The following is a 16,327-nucleotide window of genomic DNA, read 5'->3' as shown; positions in this document are numbered from 1 at the left end:
TTACTAAGTTCACTAGGGTGCTGGAGCCAATCTGCGGTATGATACAGTATACTTTATTTCGACCGGATTAGGAAAATTAAAAAAGTATCTGCTATATAGAACTATAGCATTCTATTCCATTACTAAGCAGGGATGTGAATAATTGTCATCACATATGACAAGTGTGTTTATTTGCCGTTCTGTCTTTTGCCATTTCAGCATCTGCTCTCCCATAGCACTGATTCATCCACTTCACTGCATGAGTAAAGCTCCAAACATCAAGTAATGCATATAATCATGAAGCATCATTGCATGTTCAAGGTTGCGAGACTGTTAAATAATATTGTGTTTGCTCATGGGTGTAATTCTAAGCAACAGGTATATTGTTGTCGTGTGTGAGGTTTCTTTTGTTTTCTTTTTTTAAATCAGAACATAGCGTACAAAATGTGAAGATCTAGCAACATATTGCACACGTAATATTTAATTGGAACAGCATTTTGAACAGGTGGTTTGTGACGTATTTTCGGAATAATTTGGCTCCAATAAAATCATGGCCAACCGTTCATAGTTGGAAAGAGTCCAAACTGTCAACCATGCTTATAGTTTTTACAATATAATCTGACTAAACATACATAATTTCCTTCTATACATCTACGTCTATTTGAGGCTACTTGTTTGACTTCAGTTTAAAATACTTTTGATCTGGATCCTTTAATAATTTGCTTCCTTTAATAATTTGTAATTAACTTTTTTACATCAATGGACCCCCAGTGAAATATTTTTTCCCAGTGAAAGATCTTGTCTCAGTGCTCGTTTTTAATAGATTTCATTTATTAGTAAAATGTCACGATTTGTCAACTGCCTCACCTGCGCGCACCCTTTCAGCCACAACTGCCACTCGTTCCCTCATTAGCTCCGTCTCCCGTCCCGGCTGCCCGTTGTGTTCCGATGTCCGATCCACGCTCCGTCTTCTGTCCCGGCTGCCCGTCATGTTCCGATGTCCGATCCACGCTCCGTCTCCCGTCCCAGCTGCCCGACGTGTTCCGATCTCCGACCACCCTCCGTTCCCCTGTCCCGGCTACCTGACTTGTTCCGATCTCTGACCACACTTGCCTGCCCAGCGACCATCAGATCGCTGTTTTTTTCCCATTTGCCCTGACTTCCCAGAGCCCTCAATAAAGCATTTTGGTAAACGTTACGCATTTGGGTCCCCTAATTTTACCGGTCGTGACAGTAAAATAAAACAAAGACTTGCAATCTAATATTGTTCAAATACCTATTTTCTTAGGGAGACAATGTAGCTGGTTTATATGTATTTCATTTATATAATTCTATTTTATCTATTTTTATACGACTAAATGCAGATCAGCCCGAAGAGTTGTGGAATATCAAAGAACAGTAACATGAAACAGGCCCCTGGTGGATTCACTACACAACAAAAGAAAATTGAAGGCATATGTTGTAATGGATGTGACCAAATTCTTAAAAGCAATTCCAGAGGGCACAGTTTGCTCACAGGATTCTATACAAACACAATGGATAAAGACATAGTCAAGGGAAGAGCAATTTGTTTGTCAAGGGAAAGAGGAGATGGTCATGGAGAAAAAGGAGATGAAAATTTAGATGTCTGTAACTTAATAACTTAAGAAATGTATTATTTCATCTCATTAGCTGCACCGCTTATCCTCAGTAGGGTCGCGGGGGTGCACCCTGAACTGGTTGCCAGCCAATCGCAGGGCACACGGGGACAGACAACTCGCTCGCTCATTCACACCTAGGGACAATTTGGACCGGCCAATCCACCTGAAATGCATGTCTTTGGAATGTGGGAGGAAACCGGAGTGCCCGGAGGAAACCCATGCAAGCACGGAGAGAACATACAAACTCCGCACAGGAGGTTCCCAAGACCTTAGAACTGTGCCTCACACGCGCTAAGCACTGCGCCGCCGTGCTGCCCTTAAGAAATGTATTATTTCATTTTACTACGTTTATTCAAATTCATAGTGTTTATTGTCATATGCACAGTAAAGAACTACGTTTCCCTGCGCAGTGGAATTCTTACTTTGCTGTCCACACAGTTGCCAGCGTAATAAAAAAAAATAGAAACTAAGAAACGATATACTTGTATACATAAAGGATATTATGAATATTAAAAAGATAAAAATACAAAATTAACTTAAGATGAGTTAAGGCAATAGGATAAAAATAAAGGTAAAACACAATTGAAAGTGACTGTAGTGAAAGAATTGTCCACGTATGGTCCAGTTTAAAGTGTCTAGTGTATAAAGTGTCTGTCGTGCGCAGAACGTTACTGTAGTGTATTGTTCGATCAGCAGCCATTTAAGAGTCTGATTCTTTTTTTTTTTTACTTTATTCTGTTTTAAATATTGGTTATCAGCTAAGGAGATTGTACAGGATGCCATTTTGTTCTTTTCATTGTAATTGCGCATTGATGGTCATTATTTTGATGGCTGGGATGGGCTCCAGCACCCCTGCAACCCTACTGAGGATAAGCGGTGCAGATTATGGATGGATGAACTGGTTACATTATTTTCACTATCGGTCCATAATGTTGACAAGTTTCTTTTGTGCTCTGTTTAATAGTTGAGAAGCAGGATTTTTTTTTTCTCAAACGGTGGGTCAAGCATGTTATTCCCACACCATCATGGAACAAAATAAAAATTGAAAAAAATTATTAAATAATAATAAATTCACATCACCCAATCCAAACTTACCTTCATCAATAAACAAAAAGCAGTGCTTGTAGTTGTAAGGTTTGGTGAAAACATGGCTTCACTGCTAGTGTACGTCAGGGCCCCAATCTCCTACTTTAGCCCAAACACTTTTGGTCTTTAATGTATTCCCCCATTTGCTACCCTGTGATTTGGTTTCCAGACCAATATTACTTTTTAAAAATCTTTTCTCTCCCTCTTATTCTTTAACTTGAGATTTGTTCCTTCACTTTGATCACCTCACACTCAGGCATACACTTTCCATTTTCTCAAAACTGAGCAGTAATAATTGCAGAGCAGTGTTCCGATGAAAGTCACTAATCAACATTAATTGTAATTTAAAATGTAATCTGATATTAGCTACAAGCACCTTGCGTAAATTGGATTTCACATTTGAAGGACAAACGGTTGGCGAGTTGGCTGAACGGCAACATTCAGGACTGTACTTTCAATAATCACAGTTTTGTGTTGGATTTTTTTTTTCTACATTTTTGTGAGTGTCACTGATGATTCATACGCCTGAGTTTGGTACCTCCACTTGCATAACTGTAATTTGTAGAATTCTATCAGGTCTTTGAAATTGTTATTAATAAGAATAAATGGCAATGTATTATGTCAGTTTAAATCAACAGTTGACTTCACAAAATGTTTTGTTCTGTTTTTAGGTCCTTAATTTAAGACTCAAAAGGAGCCAAAAATCTATAAAAGAGCTGCAATACACAGATGCCTGAGAATCACAATTTAAAAAACAGACCAGTGTGATCGTCTATCTATCTATCTATCTATCTATCTATCTATCTATCTATCTATCTATCTATCTATCTATCTATCTATCTATCTATCTATCTATCTATCTATCTATCTATCTATCTATCTATCTATCTATCTATCTATCTATCTATCTATCTATCTATCTATCTATCTATCTATCTATCTATCTATCTATCTATCTATCTATCTATCTATCTATGCAACTAGCTAGCTAGCAACGAGCTACCTAGCTATCTGAGTCGGTGGGCAATTTGTTTAACAGATCTCTGAAATTAGTTATTTTAAAAAGAGATTTGCTTCTTTTTTTATTTGTTTCTGTAATTGTTTGGTTGGTTCAATTGTTTCTTTTTTTATTGTACTGTAAGAAAAGACAAAATCAGGTAGGAAGAGCTCAAAAATGTATCATGGCTTACCTAGGCAAAACCAAAAAATAAAGTCATATGAATAAGTATAACTAGAACTATGCTTACATATGCCAACAGCTCACCCTATGGTTATATCATACAAAAAAATAGAATAAGGCTCTATTCATAAATCAACACATGAATCTCCTTTACATTTTCATAAGTCAATACATCATTTGTAAATTACTTACTCTTTACTTTTTAACTAGAATTAATCTGTTGCTTTCATACATTTTTTAAACACACGGGTTGAGTCACACCGTTTCAAATGAAATGAAAAATCTTATTTACAAAAACTGAAAAAAATGCATCTTGAAATTTGTTTTTGTTTTGGATTTCTCACGTAAGCAAATTATCATGTTTCTCTTCAATTTCGAACTGAATTTGTTACGCCATTGTTACCTAATGTCTTGAGGTTCAAAAATGTAAAAAGAAAGACAACAGTCAGCATAAACTGAGTCTTGGATTCATTACAGAAAACTCTTAAAGGAACACAAATTTCCTGATGAAAACCAAGAAAATTCAGAACAAAAAGCGCTTGCAGAAGGCAATGGAACATAACAGAATACTGACGTATAGCATCAATAAACAAAGCAGCACAAAATGGAAATGAAAACAAAAAGTGAGGTGACAAAACCTGATTTCAAGTGAAGCAATAAAATGCACCTAATAGAATAGTATAATTAAGATGAAGGGTAAAAGAGCTGAGGTAAAAGTCTGTGAGCAAGCGTGAATAATACAGTTGATGCCAGCCTCAAATAGTCCTCTGACTCTAACGGCCTACATGTGGGGGTACCCAAAATCATACCCGCATACTCCAGTCCCTGAAACCAAAATAACTCAACTGAGAGCGAAAGCATGACAGAATATAATGGTTAAATAGGTTAATGTGTATGTTTTAACAATGTTTGAGCTATCTCTACCTTGCTTTCATTGTAAAATATAATCTGAATTGATGAATAGCGGATTATTTGTTTTTGGCCTGGGGAGTAGAATGTCTTTCTGAGAGAGCAAAACCAAAAACCCAAGTCATTTTTTTTCACATCTCAGGTTACCTACCTGACTGCTTTTAAAAGATCGTATTGACATTCAATGTTGTTCTAGCCTGCGGTAGTGAAATGTATTTCTATGAATAAATGATGAGTCAACAAAAACCAAATGTGCTGATTCAGTTTTTGTTGGTATATCGCACATTTAGGACGACCTACCTCGCTGCCTGCAATCCATGGTGTTCATAATTGATACTGTGCTAGGAGAGTGGAATGTCTTTCTTGGAAAAATGCTGAGTCAACAAAACCAGATGTGCTCATTAATTTTGGGCATTTTTCACATCTAGGGTCACTTACCTGACTGCCTATGAAAAATGGTGGTCATATTGAAATTACCTCCTCCTTTTTTTGTGTGGACAGACACTCAGACAGACAGATGAACTGATATACAGTATATATACCTAAATCCCAGACAAAATCATGATCAGCACCCTCGCTTTGCTCACAACACAATTAACATAATATAAGAAGAAGCCACATATCTTGTGCTTTTGACATTCACTTAAAAGCTCCCAGTTTTTGTAACAAATTCATTTGAATAGTACAGAGTTTAGCACGTAGTCCTGATAAAATGACCCACTGCAACACATTATATCCTTGGACTTGACTCTTTAGCAGGTGAATAATCGTGTGATCCATACCTCTCTAGTCTTGCATGAATCATTGATGCCCACATGCTGGCAGTCTGCTCGCCCCGAGCTCCAACAGTCCTCTTATCTTTTCTTCTTTCTTTCTTCATAGAGATCACTCTCAAATGAAAACCTTTATTCGAGCTTCTTGCACTGCAATTTCAAGTGAAGAAAAGTACCTGAGCTGTCTATTATGCAAATAAGACACCTGCACTATTTTCATGTATTAATTGGCAGTCCTATATATTCTATTTGGGAAACTATCTTTAATAAAACATTTCATTTGCTAAAACTCAAAGCAGTCTTGTTAACACGTTTGCAAAAAGGTCAACGTATAACTGGCTGTATGGCCCTAAAAAATGGATTTTATCAGTGAATCTGATCATTTATAATCCAAAATGGTTTTAGATAATTATCCGATTCGACACACAATCATTAAAAGAAACGTTTGTATTAAAACACATCTGGTGAAAACTGTGCGGACAAGAAAAAGACAAGATAGCCACCAATCCCTTGTGATTAACTTGAAAAAGCACTCTATTTGAGAAGGAAATTAAATATTTTTGAGGTGAAGTGTTTTTTGGCCTGGGGGAGTAGAATGATTTTGAGATGAAGTGTTTGAGGAGTATGTTAGGAGTGACAAGATTGGTTAGATTGAGAAATAAAATTGTGAGAGACAACTGGAGTAGTAGTGGAACTGAGCAAGCATGTGGATAGGAGAGTACTCGGTTGGTTTGGACATATGGAGAGGATGGATGAGGAGCGAATGTTGAAGAGGATCTACATAGCAGAAGTAAATGGAAGGAGACCAAGAGGATGTTTGGATGTGTTCTAAGGGATATTCAGGGCACCTGTATGATGCGGCAGGGGTAAACCACTAAAAGCTGTCGGGCCCTGTTGTTGAACAGAAGAGTGTGTTGTGTCACCCTGACCCGAGTGGCATGGCCACTTTCTTGTGTCCCGTTTGATCTGGAGGGACGAAAGCATGACCAACTTGGGTGCCAAGGTGTTTAACTTGTTCGGGTGTCTGGGCATTTGGGTCGGCCATGGTAAAACATTTTGTGTGTTTTTTTGCTATTTTTCCCCCTTTTTTATTGTCTTTGTTTTTTTATGTGCTTGTCTTGCTGTCGGTCACCCCTCTCGAGGGATATGACCAGGGTAGATAGATAGATAGATAGTTTGGTGCTCATCTTTTCTTAGATCGAGAAATTTTTAATATAAAAAAAAAAGAGGTAGCTGACATAACTTCCCACCATCTTGATGCTACCAGTACCGAAACCGAAGATCCGTTGAAAGGTTGGGCAAAAATATGATTAGAAAACGGTGTGGTTTGGTCACCTTGTATTCTTCCTCGTGCTTCATCAATCATTTTTGATTGATGTCTTTAACTTAATATTATGGCGGTGGCCTCAAACTATTAGCCTGGGGGTTCGTGAATTTGAGACTCCTGCTCTAAACAGCCGACTAATATTGCCATCTCATCACAACTCATTGCATTTTTATTTACCAAGCCTCTTGCAAACAATAATCAACTTTACACATATTTAACACATTTTCCTCATATTTAAATGATTTTATCTGCAATCTGTCTTTTGAATACTGTTTTATCAAAATGCGATTCATGTGCTGTATTAGTCGGATCATTCAAGTAGCCACATGTTTCGAATGTTTTCTTCAAGTGTTTACCCTTCAAAGTGGAGTGGTGGCGCAAAGCACATCATCCTCTGCGCATTCTAATTAAGAATATATATAGGGCTACTCTAGAACTTCAACTTCACATTATAATTATTGCCTGGTGCTCTGTTTAACATATTATTACTTTGAAGAGTGCAAGACAATGGGTGTGCTGAACGGATTGTTCAAATGTAGGGATCTGAGAATGGATGCAAAGTTTGAGTTTGAGTGTAAATGAGCAAAATAGGTTAAATGTCTTTGAAATTAGATGTTTGCGTAGTATGTGTGGGGTGACACGACTGGATATGTTAAGGAATGAGAGAGTAAGGTGTGTGTCTGGTGTGTTGAGAGAGCTTTCTGTGATGGTTGATAAAAATGTTCTGATACAGTTTGGAGACATAGAAAGAATTGATAAAGGCTGTTTGACTAAAAGAGGATGTAGTGCAGAAGTGGTGGGGAATATAATGAGAGGAAGGCCCAACTATTGTTGGAAGGATGGGGTATTTGCTCCGGATGTGAGTTTGGTTAATTCATTTGATATAAAAGTGTGTTTTGGGGATATATGTGAAAGGCAAAGGATAGATAAGGATGACTGATATCGACACAAATGATGCGGAGGGGGTAAACAAATGTATGCTGTCGGGACTCTCTGCTGATAAAGGGTCACTTGGCATAGCAACTCAGACCTTGCTGTGCTTTGGACTTAATGTTCGGAGCCAGGTTGGGAAGAGCGAGGTGGCACGAATGTTTAGTAAGCATGAGTGTGTTTTTGACTCTAGCCACCTCCTATTAGTTGCAACATGTCTTTTTACGTACACCAGTAAGATTTAAGACTCGACGAAATTGTGTATTGTGTCAGAATTTAAAATTATACACCAATACACTTAAAATGTCAAATAATTGACATGAAGCTTCATCAAATAAGCAAAGAAAAATGTTTTGCAAATCCAAGGGTATCGCTGGTTTCTCAAAGTTCAGGATTGAAGTCAAGATCAAAAGATCCAATTCTTACCATGGCCTTGATGTGAAGTTTAGGGGCGGCAGTAGCTCAGGAGGTAGAGCGCTCGTCTTGGAATCAACGAATCCCGGCTTGTCGGTGTTACATGTCGAAGTGTCCTTGGGTAAGACACTGAACCCCTAATACCACCAATAAGCAGGTTAGCGTCTTACATGGCTGCAATACAAGGCCGCTATAGGGAAATGTGAAGCACACTGTAAAGCGCTTTGGGAAGTCATTGACTTGAAAAGCGCTATATAAATGCAGATCATTTCATATATAAATGCAGATCAAGTTCCATGATGAACCAGATCCTTGATGTGGACTTGTCTAATGAATCAGGTCCTTGTTGGATTCTCCGGTTGGGTAACTTGCCACTCAGGTCACTGAGATATCTGTCCAAAGAATTGAGGAATTTTACCAGGAGAGAAAAAAACCTAACCATAGCTCATTTAGTTCGGCTTGTTGGCCATTGTGAATCACACCGTCACTGAAGAAAAAGAGTGATTTGGTTTTCCAAGCAATATCTTGCTAACAATTGTAATTGATCGTCGTTTACACTGCGAGCATTGACAAAATATGTACTATTGTTTCTTGCTTTCACATCTCGGATGTTTTTTATACAAAACTTTATAAAAAAAGGAAATAACAAATCATTGTTCTCTAATTAACATAATTAATTTAATTTGATAATTTAGTCATAGGATTAAATATTTACTACAATGAATTTCCTGTAACCTGATATGTCAAATTATCATTTTTATTATTTCTAACTCGCTTTGTATCAGCGGTTACACAACTTTAGATAAAAGGCAGATATTGCTCGTTATCTCATACTCTCCAAACAAAAATATTAATTGTCAGAATACTGCCTAAAGCTGACAGTCAGCATAGAATTGACTTTTTCATTAACATCACCCACATTGCAATAAATTGTGCTTTATCCAATAAGAACAAGGTTTACTCCAGCCTTTTTTTACTTGGTGGCTGTCACTGCTGCCATTGTTATTCCCGATGCAGTGTTAATGTCATTTAACATGAACCAAAATGTGAGAAGCACACCCAAGCATATACTCTTCACTACAAATGTGGTTAAAATGGTATGCAGTCCTGCCTTGCCCATGCATCATGTGTCAAATTATCACAGAATATTCCTCCCACGTGCTTTTGTTTTGACAATACGTCTTAGTGCGATAGACAGTGAGTCAAGGGCAACGTATATCACCTGCCAGTCGCAAACACATGCCTCATGTTAAATAAATTATCTCTGCATTAGCCTGCGAGGCTATGAACTGTCTGAATCAATCAACAGCAAAGTTAGCGCTGATTCCAATTGGGCTGCAGTGGAGCAGTCCCGTTGTCAGGCTCAAATGTTCCAATTCCCTCCTTCCTTGTGAAGGGAAATTAGAAAGGTAGTTAATCAAACATTCATTAGCATACAGGCGAGCTCAGTCCTCCCCAACACCTTCTACATTATACTCACTTGGGCAGGACCTTGTGAGAGAAATCTTGGCCACTTTTCATTCGGAATTTGTTGGAGTAAAATAGACTGCTTTGGCCTTTAAGTAATAAATTACTTTTTTGACCTCAGGACAAAGAAACATTTGCATTTTAGCTGTCTTGGTTATCTAGCCATGTTTTATGATTGCCTAGAGACGTCAAGCAATTAAGAAATGAAATGATCTGAAATGATCTGCGCTTTTCAAGTCAATGACTTCCCAAAGCGCTTTACATTGTGCTTCACATTTCCCAATAGCAGCCGTGATCTGTGCAGCCATGTAAGGCGCTAACCTGCTTATTGGGGGTAATTGGGGGTTCAATGTCTTACCCAAGGACACTTCGACATGTAACACGGACAAGCCGGGATTCGAACTGGGATCCCTTAATCCTAAAACGATCGCTCTACCTCCTGAGCTACTGCCGCCCCAATTACAATATTTAATCGCTATAAATCAATGAGCAATCAATATAATTAATTCTTTAGTTTAAAAATTGTTTGATATTTGGCTAATTTAAGAGGAATTTGATGTTTATAGTTTATTAAACATTCTAATTAAGGATTGTAAAGTATTCAACATTTGGCCAGAATAACGTTCCCCAATGTCAAAAAAAATCATCAAACAATGGTCAGACATGTGAAGTGACTACTGTGTTTTAAGTCAATCACATAGATATGTTACCTGACTGACAATGCTGGGATGTGAGGTTGGGGAAGGGGGTGTTATCTGCATTTGCGCATCAAATGTTGACGTGACAACATTTCGTGGTTGCTAGATATTGGTATTGGTGTGATGTAAAAGGGGGAACTCTGTCAAATTACAGTAACGTAATAATCAAGCAAATGTCGTTCTCTATCCAAATGGTGCAAGATTAAGTTTTTGTCAGAGTTTCCCATTTTACTTCACACCAATACAAATACGTAGCAACAACGAGAAGTTCTGCATCGATAAAAATGAAGGCCCAGTCTTTATGTCCTTGGCTGTAGAGCGGTGAGGAATCCTTGTAGGCTTGAGAGCTGGTTAGAATGATGACCACAGGATGCAAAGTGTTGAAGAAGAGGTTGACTGCTGGTGGCTTGAGGCTTCTCTGACTGGCTTAGTCCCACTGGTTTGGCTGCTAGCTCGATCAAGCTTGGCTGCCGACCTGGTAAGGCTCGCCGGCGGCCTGTTGAGCAGAGACCTGGCCAACTTTTTCTGTCAGGACAAATTCAGAATCCCTTGCGAGGTGAAATTGTACCAGTTCTCGGTTCCGTTTTCCGGGGGGGGGGGGGGGGGGGGGGTGTGTCACAGTAACCTTTGTTGCGCAGATGAAGCCAACGCCCATGTCTCCAACCTCACTTTCCGGCAGTATCAGTCAGATAACATATCTATGTGATTGACTTCAAACACAGTATTCGCCTCACAAGTTTTGACATTGTTTGATCATTTTCTGACATTGCAAAATGAGATTCTTACCAAACGTTGAATACTCTACATAGGTAATATGTGAAAGTGTGTCCAGAAAATGCATGATAGCAGCGACACCTCGAGTCTGTAAAATTATCCAAAAATAACTAACATAATGAAGTAATGAATGAATAAATGGCCTTTATTGTGTTTATACAATTATAACAAACATGGAGGGCTTCTCCTTTCAGTTGATGAGTTGTGTGAAGGTGACTTCCAAAGAATTAAAAAAAATATATGTATTTCCTCAAATAAGAATGCTTCAGTGGTCCCGATTAGTATAAGTTCAAAAGGACTTTGGTCCAGATGAACTGACGAATCATCACCGTTTTTATTTTCATACATCCAAATTCAACCAAACGCAACTTTTAAATTAACTTTGAAACGAAACACACAAAAGGCTCCCCAGGCAGGGACGTTGAGAGGCCAAGTGTTTTTCTCCGTCTCCTGACTCTGAGCTGTAGCGAATTTTCCTCTGACATTCTTCACTTAAATGGTTTTCTTTAAGGGCTTTTGTCGGCATCTGGTGTCTCTTAATTTTCAGCATTTGCACCCCTCCGGTGCGTCAACCTCAAAATTATTCCCGGCACGCCGATTTACGCAACAAAACTGTTGTCTTAAATGTGCATTGAGGAAATATCACTTCTGAGGATATACCTGCCCACATTTGAATGTGTGAGGTGTTGTTTTGGTTCAGATGCTATACCACAGAAAAGTCCAAAGACATAACAACAATCACACTCCAGCCACAACAAATTGAATCCAGTCTCTCATAGAATGCAAGACTTGGATTGAGCGCTGGTTTATTGATCATGCCTTGAGTATGCGGCTCAGGGATTATGATCCAAGGAATGTTTTAGTGGCCACTTGTTCGTTAAGTCCCATTAAAAAAAAAAAAAAAAAAAAAAAAAAAAAAAAAATATATATATATATATATATATATATATATATATATATATATATATATATATATATATATATATATATATATATCTCATCTCATCTCATCAGCTACACCACTTATCCTCAGTAGGGTCGCAGGGGTGCTGGAGTCCATCCCAGCAGTCATCGGGCAGTGGGCAGGGGACACCCGTAACTGGTTGCCAGCCAATCGCAGGGCACACGGGGACAGACAAGTCACTCGCTCATTCACACCTAGGGACAATTTTGGACCGGCCAATTACCCTGATATGCATGTTTTTGGAATGTGGGAGGAAACCGGAGTGCCCGGAGGAAACCCACGCAAGCACGGGGAGAACATACAAACTCCGCACAGGAAGTCTGGAGCTGGATTTGAACCCACGCAGGAGGTTCCCAAGACATGAACTGTGCCGCACATGCGCTAACCACTGCGCCGCCGTGCTGCCTCTATATATATATATATATATATATATATATATATATATATATATATATATATATATATATATATATATATATATATATATATATATATATATATATATATATATATATATTATTTTTTTTTGTTTGTTTGTTTTTATATGTATGTATGTATATATATGTATATATATATATATATATATATATATATATATATATATATATATATATATATATATATATATATATATATATATATATATATATGTATATATGTATATATATATATATATATATATATATATATATGTATATATATATGTATATATATATATATATATATATATATATATATATATATATATATATATATATATATATATATATATATATATATATATATATATATATATATATATATATATATATATATATATATATATATATGCAATGCACTTTGGCTCTATTGTAAAAGCCTTACCACATGGACAGAATGCTTGTATTGAGTATGATTCATAATATGATGATTACTTGAAATAATTACTTAAATAGGACAAATGTATACTTAATGTAAGAACAAAATTTGTATCTTTCAGTTACTCAAACATTTAGGCTTTCTTTTAAATTGGTCAAAATATTTCAAAAAAGTGAAATTGTCCATGATAGGATATTGTTGTGTATTTAATGATATAGTTTTCTTATTTTAGGACCGAAGCAAGATCAGAATCTTAAAATAAAAAGTGTTACGATCGAAGGTTTCCGACAATGAGGAGAGATAAAATCTTTAAAACGACAGTGTGCGTTAGCTGACCACTTAATGTTGCTGTATGGTGTAACACAACAAAAAAGAGTGTCAAAAAGCACAAGGAAGAACACAAACAAAAGAGACTCAGTGACCAAAATGCAGCAATTTATTTAAGGTTTTTGGGTTCCCCTAGCAGTTAGTCTAGACAATTATGTCGGCTCCCATTAAGTCAGGCTCATGTTACGTAAAATACATGCCAATTTCTTGACCTGAAGTATTTAAAAAAAAAAACTGGTTGTATGATAATTTATGTCTTCTATTTTTATTACTTAAATGAATATTGGTTTTATTTAATGAATAATAATAAACGCTGTCTCTTTAAAATGCTTAATGTAAGACATATTAACTTAATTTTCATGTAAATCAATAAGTGTATTTTTAAAATTAGCAAACTGACGTTATCTAGCATCACAATTATCAACGAGCACACTGATTGGTGCATGTGGTGCATATCAGCGACACATTTCAGTGTTGATCGATTTTAGTCTTTTTATTTAGCCAACTGTTTGATTGACTCTCTGGCTTTCCTCTTTCTTTCTCTAAACTCCTTCCTTTTGCCTTCATCAAACAGGCCGGCAGACATGTCCGCCGGAGAAATTTGACTGTGGTGGCACATCCACAAAGTGCGTGTCATTGTCATGGCGATGTGACGGCGAAAGGGACTGTGAGAACGGGGCGGACGAAGAACACTGTGCTGCAGGTGAGTTCCGTCAAAAAAGCTATTTTGATTGTTAAGGAAGTGATTAGCAAAGGTCGGCGCGTTACTGAAAAATACTAATTTTTATGGTGCTCACCCCAAAATAGTCTTTTGTTTTTCATATTCAAGGCGCACGTCTGTAAATGCATGGCCGCACGTATTCAAAACCTTTTTTCACTCACAATTTAGGATTAATGGAAAAAAGTGAAATAAAATCTTATATTGTTTTTAAATCCCTTTGGTACTGTGACTAAACATATTGTGATAACGACTCAAGGCTTTTTCTGATATCATCTGTATCTAGTGGATAGGATCAATGCTTTCCCCCGCTGCGATCAATGATCAATCCCTGTTGCATCCATGTACTCAATTGCGACCAGACGTTTATCTCCCTAGCAGCCTGGAGGTTAGGTTTTACCATTGTTATCTGGTTGGATTCCCGTTGCCACCCCTGTTATGCAGTTATGGTAATTGTTTACATTTATGGACTGATCAATAATTGTACAAATATAGTTACACATTTCCATAAAAGGTATGCTGGATTATAAGACGCACATTCAAATTTTTGGCCAATTAGTTCTTTTTTGTGTGTGCCGGAAATACACTAGTTACAAAACTACTAGTTACTTCACTTCAAAAGTATTTCCGTTACCCTACTGAGTACCGAGACTCTCTTGTGCAGTGTCCCTTGTGTGATATAAAGCGGCGGGCGTAGCTGGGGACACGATGTGGCAGCCATTACACTGCAGAGCTTAATGCTCAATTTAAATTTTTGGGTGAAATCTGATGTTTTTTAAGGTGGTTCACATTTCCAACTAAATGCGATCTCCTGTGACCTTTAAGCGTCTTGTTTCTGTTGTGTACTGTTAGTAAACACTCCCTCCCCACAGAGCTTGCTGCTAGTGGACGGGGGTTGTCATTGACAACTTGAGTGATGCAGGAGAATTCAGGAGTCAGAGGACACTGCAATCCATCATCTCCACATAATAACTAGCTGAAATGATGTAAAGCATGCAGTAACGACAATAGAGTTACGACATTTCAATAATAACGCACTGGAGTACTTGTTTCTGAGAGAAGTAAATGTATTCCAGGAACATTATCCTTGTAACGTGTTAGTCCCAAACACTGGTGATGTATGACATCAGTAATGACACATTTTCAGTTTTCAGGAATTGTGGGCTGTGCGGTCCCTATATGCCCGGTGCCAGAGTCTGATCCGCATTGCCGGCAGTAAGTCGGATACGTTCCCGGTGAGGGTTGGACTCCGCCAGGGCTGCCCTGTGTCACCGATTCTGTTCATAACTTTTATGGATAGAATTTCTATGCGCAGCCTCGGTGGGGACGGAGTCCGGTTTGGGGGCCTCAGCATTACGTCACTGGTTTTTGCAGATGACGTGGTGCTGTTGGCTTCCTCAGGCCGTGATCTTCAGCTTTCACTGGAGCAGTTTGCAGCAGAGTGTGAAGCGGTCGGGATGAGGATCAGTACCTCTAAATCCGAGACCATGGTACTCAGACAGAAAAGGGTGGCATGCTCCCTCCGGGTTGGGGATGAGATCTTGCCCCAAGTGGAGGAGTTCAAGTATCTCGGGGTCTTGTTCACGAGTGAGGGTAGGATGGAACGGGAGATCAACAGACGGGTCGGTGCAGCGTCCGCCGTCATTCGGACCCTGTACCGGTACCGAAAGATCTACCGGTCGATCTACGTTCCTACTCTCACCTATGGTCATGAATTGTGGGTTATGACCGAAAGAACACGATCCCGGATACAAGTGGCTGAAATCAGTTTCCTCCGCAGGGTGTCTGGGTTTTCCCTTAGAGATAAGGTGAGAAGCTCACTTATCCGGGAGGGACTCTTTGTAGAGCCACTGCTTCTCCGCAGTGAGAGGAGCCAATTGAGGTGGCTCAGGCATCTGATAAGGATGCCTCCAGGACACTTTCCTCGGTAGGTGCTCTGGGCATGTCCCTTCGGCAGAAGGCCCCGGGGGCGACCCAGGACACGTTGAAGAGACTAAGTCTCTAGGCAGGCCTGGGAACGCCTCGGGATCCCCTTATATGAGCTGGAGGAGGTGGCTGGGGATAGGGACGTCTGGGCTTCTCTTTTAAGGCTGCTGCCCCCGCGACCCAGCCCCGGATAAGCGCAAGACAATGGATGGATGGATGGAACTGCAGGTTTTCGTTAACAAATTCAAATTCAAATATTTGATTGATTAGAACACCATGATTTGTTTGCATCCCTTCTTATCACATACAGATGCCCGTTTTATATTCCTTTTTATGTTCCGTTTAACCTCATCTGTA

General features: G+C 38.5%; 1 protein-coding gene across 4 annotated transcripts in view; it reads left to right on the top strand.

Annotated features, from left to right (window-relative positions):
- Positions 1-16,327, top strand: part of LOC148355190 (low-density lipoprotein receptor-related protein 8-like) — a 245,425-nt gene that overhangs the window by 126,576 nt on the left and 102,522 nt on the right. For all 4 annotated transcript variants that reach the window (XR_015852190.1, XM_088349134.1, XM_088349131.1 and 1 more), the window contains exon 4: positions 13,901-14,029. Coding sequence is in view for 3 of the 4 variants with exons in the window: in XM_088349134.1 (XP_088205260.1) it covers positions 13,901-14,029 (129 nt within the window). In the remaining variant the exon portion in view is untranslated. The remainder of the gene's footprint in view (positions 1-13,900; positions 14,030-16,327) is intronic.

This window comes from Urocampus carinirostris, chromosome 12 (genome assembly GCF_059441175.1).
Source record: "Urocampus carinirostris isolate Australia breed hairy pipefish chromosome 12, RoL_Ucar_1.0, whole genome shotgun sequence".
In the NCBI taxonomy this organism is placed as follows: Eukaryota; Metazoa; Chordata; class Actinopteri; order Syngnathiformes; family Syngnathidae; genus Urocampus; species Urocampus carinirostris.
Note: the sequence above shows the minus strand (reverse complement) of the source record. Positions and strands in the feature narration are given on the sequence as shown.